Source organism: Fukomys damarensis, unplaced genomic scaffold (assembly GCF_012274545.1).
Source record: "Fukomys damarensis isolate Sample0158 unplaced genomic scaffold, DMR_v1.0_HiC HiC_scaffold_11, whole genome shotgun sequence".
Classification (NCBI taxonomy): Eukaryota; Metazoa; Chordata; class Mammalia; order Rodentia; family Bathyergidae; genus Fukomys; species Fukomys damarensis.
Window position 1 is genome coordinate 8,674,723 of NW_022900923.1, and position 9,566 is coordinate 8,684,288.

General features: G+C 38.7%; 1 protein-coding gene across 3 annotated transcripts in view; it reads left to right on the forward strand.

The window, feature by feature from the left end:
- The window catches only part of Ints7 (integrator complex subunit 7), a 73,190-nt gene that overhangs the window by 14,752 nt on the left and 48,872 nt on the right, over positions 1-9,566 (forward strand). For all 3 annotated transcript variants that reach the window (XM_010642566.3, XM_010642568.3, XM_010642567.2), the window contains exons 5-6: positions 5,862-5,908; positions 9,194-9,393. In XM_010642566.3, coding sequence (XP_010640868.1) covers positions 5,862-5,908; positions 9,194-9,393 — 247 coding nt within the window. The remainder of the gene's footprint in view (positions 1-5,861; positions 5,909-9,193; positions 9,394-9,566) is intronic.

The following is a 9,566-nucleotide window of genomic DNA, read 5'->3' on the forward strand; positions in this document are numbered from 1 at the left end:
CAGAAGCGCTGTCCGCTTAGGAGCGTCCCACGTGCTCAGCAGAGCACAAAGTACCGCTTTCTCCTGTCCCTCATGTGCAGCTGTTAGGCATCTAGGCCACGGACAGTTTGGCAAAGACAATAATTTGAGTTAAAACCAACTCTAAACTATTCAGAGTGTTATACTGTACTCTGTTATTTTACGGAACAGACTTTCTCCTTTGTTTGAATGAAATGTTGACCATGATTTTATTACCATGTTTGATTTTCTACCCTCTGTAAAAAGTATAGTGCTATCCCCGATGTAGGGTGTCGAGCATGGCCTTGGTGGTACGTGGGGAAAGCCTTAGCCTTCACCTCCCTTGGACCCAGAATTTAGCCTAAGGGATCAGCCTAGGGTGTGGCTACTAATACTCACTTGCAAGTGCTGGGTGTAATGTAACTTTACAACCAATATCTGGGTTCATGGAGTAGGAAAAAGACCAAGGGGATATATATGAAAAATACTGCCTCTGGGTGGTAAATGTGTACATAATTATTTTCTTTTTATGGATCTCTCTACTTCCTACTGTGAACTAGTTTTAGTTTTATAATCAGGTAAATAATAAATAACAATTCCATTAAGATTCTCAGCTACATTTGATAAAACCTGCAATAATCATTAACTGTCTTTGATTTTAATTGTACACATATTCTTCTCTTCAGATGCTTTCTCAAACCTTCAGAATTGCTAGGATTATACATTGGAATAGTAAAAAATATCATTAAGTCCTTATTTTTGTTCCTCAAAACTAAGTATTTTAGTAATTGAGAAATACCTGAGTAAATGCAGTCCCCCTTTATGCTTTTGAAAATAGACATATTTTTCCTTATTAAAAGTTACTGATTTTGAGAGAATTTTTAAAAATTACTTTTATTGATGAATTATACCTGTGAATAGTCACCATCTCATGGCCACTGCCAAGGTGTAAGTGCCCTGTAGTCGCTCAGAGTAAATGATTAAGTACATTCATGCAGTGATTCCAAAGGTAGTTTTCTAAATTGAGTTCATTGTTTTTTGTTTGTCTGTTTGTTTTGCAACTCACGGCAATCCTCCTGCCTCAGCCTCCCAAGTGCTGGGAGTGGAGGCATTTACCACCATTCCCAGCTAAATTTAGTTTCTAATTTATAATGGCTAAATTTTATATAAGAAAATTCTTTTTTTAATTTTATTTAAGAAAATTCTTTATAGTTCAGCTTTTCTCATGTTATCAGAAGCTATTTTTATTTTCCAGGTTTTTATGTTTTATTTTAATACGTGTTTGCATTATGTTATGATTACTTTGATCATGGCAGAGCCAATTTTTTTTCCAATGTGAGATCTCTGGTCTGCCTTGGAAAATGATTGAAACCAACAGAAATAACATTCTTCACTTATGGAATTGATACCCAATAAACACATAAATTAATAGTTTATGTAGACCCAGTTTTACATGGATTTATGATATAAAAAATAAATCTACTAGAAAAGCCCAAAGGACTTATCTAAACACACCAGTGTGTAAAATTAATTAAACATATATTTTTGAGATCAGCATTTACCCCTTTCTCTAGAAATAATGACCAGGCTTGAGAGCACATGTCTCGGCCAACACAATGAGTTTTTGTCTTGGCATTTCTGTCAGTTTTGAATGTTGAACAGATCAGAGTAGCTGGCCACATAAAACTTTATTTATTTAGTCTTATTCTTCCTCTCTCTCCTACCATAACTACATCTGACTTGTTAATTTAGGGCTAGATTTTGTATTTTTAATGAGCGAATCCCTGGGTCATAGAGCAGGAACTGGGGGCCCAAATACCTCAGGGGCCAGGAGAGCATTGTCAGTGAGAGGGTGACCTCGAGCAGCTGTGGTCCGCTGAAGAGCACTGGCTCCCTGTCAGAGGCACCCTCGTCCCCTGGCACCAGCCAGTTGTTACAGAGCAGGGCCATCTGCCTGCTGCGTTCAGGTCTGACGGGAGGGTGTGTGCGGTGTGTGATGGGAATGAGAACAGATAATTTTGTTTAGTCTCAGTGTGTTTACATGTTGGCATTAAGAATTTAAAAATTATTATTAGATTTTAAAGCTTACAGGCTTCTTATTTGCTGTTTATTGACCCTGAAAGCTTGTAACAGATTTTTAAATTTTGAATTGGAATAAAAGGTTTTTATGTAATTAGTGAAGAAATATGTGTTAAGTGTCCAACTTGTCTATTATTCTAAGCACCAGGAAGATAGATGAAGAAGATTTGGTGCTGTTATTACGTAGACACAAAATAATTTCAGATGTAGGCCTGAGTGAGCTGTGTTAGCTCGGGCTGTCTCTGAACAGATAACAGTGAGCTAGAACGAATGTGAAGAGGAGGCGCCTCTGAAAAACGCAGCGATTCAGGCAGAGTGAGGAGCAGGAGCAGGAGCTGTCTGAGCTGGGACCTCGCTGTCTACATGAACCAGCAGTGGTGGCGAACCTGTCGCACGTGTGCTGCCGCAGGCTGGCTGTTTATATCGTTGAGAGCTCTAAAAGGTTTTCCATCACTGGTAGTCAGTGTAAACTGCTCCCCTTACACCTCAAAAACACTGCATACCTTTTGTATGTGTCTGTAAGACTGATCTCTTAGAAAAGTGGTTTTCACACTGTTCTCAGTTCCTTTACACTGTTAAAATATTACTGAGATTCTCAGAGCTTTGCATGTTGACTATGTCTGTGGACATTTACTGTAAGAAATTTAATGTTAAAAACATTTACTCATTTTAAAAATAACATGACCATAATATTTTAACATAAAAATAGCTATAAAAATAATTATTTTCCAAAAGAATCAATTTTGTGGGAAGAGTGGTTTTGAACATTTTTGCAAATCTCTTTTTTGAGGGTAGCGGGGGTTGAACTCAGGACCTTGCAAGGCAGGAGGCAGCACTACTGAGCTAAATCCCAGCCCCTGCAAATCTCCTTAATATCTGGCCTAATCTCACATCTACTCCTGCATTTAGCAAAACTGCTGTAATTATTATTTTGATCAAAGTATATGAGGAAAATCTAGTCTGACACAGATACGTTAGTTAGGAAGGAATACAGTGTTTTTAAAGCCTTATGAGTAAATGCGCTATTCAGTAATTTATGCTTTGATCTTTTGGAAAACACTGATGTGCTGTGTTACACAGGTCTGCCAGATGTTGATTCCCTTTATTGTGTCGTATCGGTGTTGTTACTGTCACCACTGGTTTTATCAGGAAAGGCTTTTAATTATTGCATTAAGTTTTCAAATTCATCGTGGCAAATAGAAGTTTTCTGAAATTCTGTAATTTAAAAAAAATTAAGCTCCAATAATTATAATTGACAACAAATGTTCTCAATTATTTGCCTTCGGGTGCCAAGCTCACTCTGTTGACCTCTCCAGAGCATGTCTACCAGCTAGCAACTGCATAACCGTGGTGTTCCACGCAGGATTGACCGGTTCGTGCCATCTTGTGAGTGTGCCACCGCGCGCCTTACCAGTTTGTTCCCTTTCGTCAGAGAGAGTAAAGACACATGTACCCAAGAGTTGAGATTTAATAAAATTAGTAATTTTCACTGCCTTATTAAGAACAGAGAGTACAACATCTTTTTTCAAATGTGAGTCCGTAGTACTGAGTAATACATAGACCCCACTGCCTTGATTCTTGCCAAGTTGCAGAATTTTTAATCATCATTACTTTTTCACAGCTGAAATTATCAATAATTATTCCAGGATAAAACATGAGACTTTAAAATAAAAATCAGTCACTCTGAAAATTTCAGTACAGGTAGTGTTTGTTTTCAAGAATTCATATAAACAAAGATATTCTATGGTGAGGTGTTGCTGATACTGAATAATTATGAGCAAAATAAAACATCTGGCCACGGGGGCTACTGAACGTCCTTTGTGTTTACAGCCAGACTTGGACGGGTGCTGCGCTGTTGGGAAGCGGTGGTGCCTCGGGTGCTTTTCACTGATTTTGTGTCTCCAGCCAGTGTGTGCTTCTCCAGCTGGTGCACTAGAATTACTTGTCTATGGTTATCGCTAGTGCACATCGTAGCTGAGCTCAGTAACACACCTGTAATCCAGCTATTCACATTTCAGCAAGATGGCAAATCCAAGGCCAGTTTGAGCATCTGCAAGACCCTGCCTCAAAATAAAAAATAAAATAGAGCCCCTGGGTTCAATTTCTAGTACCACCAAAGTAAAGGTACATCCCACTCATAGTTAAAATTCTTAGTCCTTCTGTTTAATTCTACATTAACTCTTAAGATGAAGCCATAACTTAATTGATACCATACTTTATTTGAAAATATTTTGTTGTATAAAGCACAATAGGTTACATTATTAATATCTGTAAAGCCAAGGAACAGCTTTAGTCATTTTTTGTTTTTCTTCTTTATAGTTTTGCCATTTTATTTAGAATAGATTCCTCTGTTTTCTTAGTTAAAGTCTGATAAGTCAGTTTCATCTCTTTTGGTATCTCCAGATTTAGAAAATATAACTTTGGGCTGAGAAAACAAGTCCTCTGATCACTCTTTGAAACCAAAATTCACCTTAAGTATAAGAAAAGGACTGCAGATAAACTTTCTCTGTCTTTAAAATGAAACATTTGCTAAATTCCAAAGCAAAATTATGTAATTGTGGGACTTTTTCAAATTTTAACTGCAAAACAGACAAAGTGTACTTAATACATTTCCTAATGAGTAGGAAAAAAACTTCGGGATTTCAAAATAATGATTTATTGGTTGATAATGAGGCTACAGAGGTTATAATAGATAAAGTCTCAGGCAATAAAGTACAGCAGAATTGAGAACAAAGTGAATTAATCTCAGAGAACATGTTATACACTAAACCCACTACCTTAGGACTTTCTAAGAACTGAGGATGTAGCTCAGTGGCAGAGCACTTGTCTAGCATGCACAGTCCCAGCACTGCAAAAAATGAAATAAGAAACAAAGCATTCATTGCCTTAGTTGTTGAGAAAAGCTAATACACTATGTAGCCTATAGAAACCCCACTGTTTACTTGTGAGACAAAGAAATTGAAACAGCAGATAATATCCTAATGGCAGAAAATAGTTTATTGAGGCTTTCATTGAACTACAAAAGGGTAGTATTTCGTGCCTTGTATACCACTTACGGCTAAATAAGCCATTTTTATATTATCTCTATCATTTCCTTCTACAGTGTATAATATTTTATCTCAAGTATTTATGTTATTAACCTTTTCAGATCGGGTGATATTTCTCTACTATGATAAAAGTACCTTGGGAAATACAAGTATCTCATATTTAAAGTGCGGCTAACTTTAGTTTGGCTCTTCTTAAGATTCTGTCCACATTTCCTACTGCATTTTTGTTACTCATACCTACTCTTTTTCTAAAACTCATATGTTAGGAATTGATTTCATTGTTGATGTAATCATAACTTATGTGTTAATTTTTTTTTTTTTTTTTGGTACTGGGGTAAAAACTTCTTAAAGGAAAGTATATCTTTTTTTTTTTCAGCTTTAATTGAGTTTATTGGTACATTTTAGGGATACAGTACAGTTACATTCATTGTTGGGATCTTGTACTTCTACATGACAAGTCTTGATTCTCATTTTTTCCCCTAGGAAAGTATATCTTAAAACGTCATATTTCCTAATGGTGACCTTGATTCTTTCAGACAGTGTCACTAAGTGATAACTGCAAAGCACTCTCAAATCAGGGCTCCTAAGCACCTGACCTTTGGAATATTAGCTGTAATTCAGAGTATTGCATTTCTCCTGTGCCAGTTGTGTTCTGTGTTCTGTGTCAGCTCCTTAGAAAACATAAGCAAATTTAATTGTTTTGGTTTTTAAAGTTTTTACTGTTCTCTCTTTCCATAGAGATTTTGCTGTAGGAATCTGTAACAAAATCAGTGAAATGATTCAAGGTATGTGTGGTTCATTTAGTAATATGAACTGAGTAGGATTGATATTAATAATTGTTGCTAACATTTATTAAGTACTCACTTGTTAGTCACTGTTCATTTGAGTAATATTTATTAAACATCTCCCATCTGCCAGGACAAAGCTCTTGCCCTCATGTAGTTGGGGTGGAGTGGGCAGTACACAAATACGATGTGACACTTCAGGTGCTATGGAGAATATAGAAAACGTGAGATAGAAAGGAGAGAGAATCCCAGGAGAAGAGGGTGGCGGGGAGGTGGACTCATATGTGGCACTTCCTTCTGATGAAAGGAGACAGGAAGGAAGGACAAGACTGGGCCATGCCAGACCGGAGGAGCATTGTGACCTGGGAGGTTGGTGTCATTAGGAGCTCAGGGCTCTCTGCTGTTGTCCCTCCAGTGCCTTCCATTGTTACTAGAATCAAATCCAAATTCCTTCCACAGTCTACAGAGCCCTCCTTTCCCAATTCCACCTACTAAACGAGGCTTCCTGTTAACCCCATTTATCTTTATAACAGTTGTGAAAGGCAGCTCTGGGGCTACAGCATTGCATAACTCTAGGGAACGAACACCACTTTCTTTGTGTTCTTGTAAATGGCATTCCTGTGAATTGTGCAGCCTGGCAGCCCTGGGTAGGTAATGCTGTTAGATCCCTTTTGCCGCAGAGGAAGTAGAACCATGGTGAAGCTCAGCCGTTTGTCCGGTCACCTAATCAGTAGCAGTTTGGCTTTGAAGCTCATGCTCTTAATCATTGTGTTAGCATCCTTTTCTAAGACCTGAATTTCTGTAGACTAGTTAAATTCTGCATGCATTTAAATTCTTTCAACCTAGAAGTAAAGACAGCTCACTCACTTTGCATAAATAAAAAAATCACTTTAAGATCCAAATAATGGGATTGAGCTTTATCTTGTTCCCCTTTGTCATTTTTTTCCTCTACTGCATGAAGGCATTCCTGTAGATTGTCTTGATCATAGGAGAGAGCAGCATCACTCACTCACTGAGCAGGCTTTTCTCAAAGACTTCCTGTATTAGACAAGGCCTCATCTGGAGGCAGGTGGGATACTTGAATCAGGATAAGTCATAGAGGGGTTAAGAAAGGAACCGTTTACGAAGGTGTGGGCAGGTTAATGTAGGGGCTATTGTAGGGTGATTATATGGGCTTATACAGATGGAGAAATTCATTAATCGGTACTTAAACTCATTGCTTTATTATTACTTGAGTTTTATCTAAAAATCATAAGCCTGGGTGTTATTCAGTAGTAGTGTCTGCCTGGCATGCATGAGGTCCAGGGTTCAGTCCTCAGCATTGGAACAACAGCAACAAAACATTGAGGTTTAAAATGAATATATAAAAGAACAAGAAATAGGAAGTGAGAGCAGGAAGAGAACACAGGATGTGAGTGGGGTGGAGGAAGATGGAAACCTAAGATATGGAAATGGAAGAGCGGTTTTAGGAAGAGGGTATCTGATGTTTAATTTTAAACTGCCTTTCTGAATCACTGTGAAACTTCATTAAGATGCCTGAAAGCGTTGACAGAGAATCCCTCTGACTGATGGACTTGGGGAGAAAAGAGAGATAGGACACAGGAGGCTGCTGTAGGAAAGGGCCTGAATAGGGAGAGTACCTGGGGGCTGAATGATTCAGTCAGGAGATGGTGAGAATGGATCAGCGTGATGACAAGTGGGAAGACAGATCTGCATTGTATTTTAGAACCAAAAAAATTTGCTAATAATTTTAGAACTCCGACGTGGAAGAAGGAGGGAGGAAATGAAAAATAAGACTCCAAAGTCAGAGGGCTGTAGTCGTGGAGTTCTCATTTACTGAGATGGGATCAGTTTTGGAGGAGCAGTTTGGGGTAGATCAGAAGTTCAGAAAGATCAGAAGTTCCCTTTAGATGCTGTTAGGTACAAAACGCTTCTTCTCTGTCCTGCTGGAGGTAAGCGGGAGGTGGTGGGATACGTGCATCTGAAGTTCAGGGTGCAGAGGAGGTGGGCAGCAGTCCTTAGCATTTAGCTGATCACCGAGAAAGTTCAAAGAGCGAGACAAGAATTTATTACCAATTCAAGGAACACCAGAAATTAAACTGTAGACGGAAGAGGAGATTAAGAAGGAACAGCCAGAGGAAGAGAGCAAGTAACAGAAAAAGAGTGAAAAAGCAGAAGCCACTGGAGAGTTTCAAGGACTTAATGGTCATCAGTGTCAAATGTATTCAGCACGCTGAGAATCAAAATAGTAACCACGTGGGCATCGAGTGACCCTGCAGAGAAGATGCCAGACAGTAAAACTGGCCTCAGTCTTCTTCGCACCTCTTGCTGGGGCTCTCTGCTTTGGCCAAACCAAAGGCAGGTCAAATAGCAAGGTAGCTTGTGGATAGGAGCCTGCAGGGCGTGTTGAAATGCTCTCTTCGTTCGTACTAGCAGGCGCACTAGAACTCAGTGATCTTCGTGTATAAATTGGCTTTTGACGTGTTTATAATATGTTATGATTGAGAAAATTTTGTTCTCTATTACCACAGAGTCATGCCGTAAAAGAAGATCTTTTTGTTTTGTTTAATTCCAGTGTTGACAAGAAAAGATGCACTGGGGTTAATCCTCATGGAGTTCCAATTGTAAAGGGAGATAAAGCTCAGAGAGCATCAAAGCCATTCTAGACAGTCAGTTTCTGCCTTGATCTTGGTTAAGCGGTTGAAGAAAATAATTGTTCATGTAATCAGACTGTGCCCATCGAGTGTATATATGTATACAGATCTGCCAAAAAAATGCACCCACATTTCAGCAGTTTGCCATGCTAATAAATTTCTGGAAGCCACTCGTCACCACTTTGAGCACTTCTTCTAGAGGCTAAAGGTGACTTGTTTTAATCTCATGATGTCTCAACAAATTTAGTATTAAAATATTTATACAAGCTTTCTTTTCCTGATGTATACATTTTTGGCGGACTTTACATATATATTGTACAAGCAAACTTGTGTGTGATCTTTTTAAATATAAGAAGAAATAGGAAGCAAATGTAACTGCTTTCTACTGTGTCATTCTGTGGGATTTTCTGCCATCAGCATGTAGTTTTATACTAAGGTAAATACTTTTGGAAAGCTCAGTTGAACTTACTGATTGGTCCTAGTATAATTGTTACTGTTATAAATGGGAGAACCTGTTAGTATACAACTTGTTTTTAAGTAGTTGTTTTGCTGATTGAATCAGATCCTTTTAATCTGAACTGTTAACTGAGGATGATGACCAGAAACCTCTGAGAAGTCTTCCTGTGCCTAGGCTTAGCTACCCCAGTGGACTTGAAGCTGAAGCTGATCCCTATCCTGCAGCACATGCACCACGACGCCATCCTGGCTTCCAGCGCACGTCAGCTCCTGCAGCAGCTGGTCACCTCCTACCCTTCCACCAAGATGGTGATTGTTTCTTTGCACACTTTCACTCTGCTCGCAGCCTCATCTTTGGTTGATACACCCAAGCAGGTACCTTCAGTTTTCTTCGGTGACTGCATATTAAGTATATGATAAAATAAGAAAATAATCCATACATTTTGGTAACATTGTTACTTTTCTTGGGCCAGGAACTTAGCTCAGTGGCACCCGCACCTGTGTCGCAAGTGCAAGGTCCTGAGTTCAATCCCTGCTACCAAAAAAAA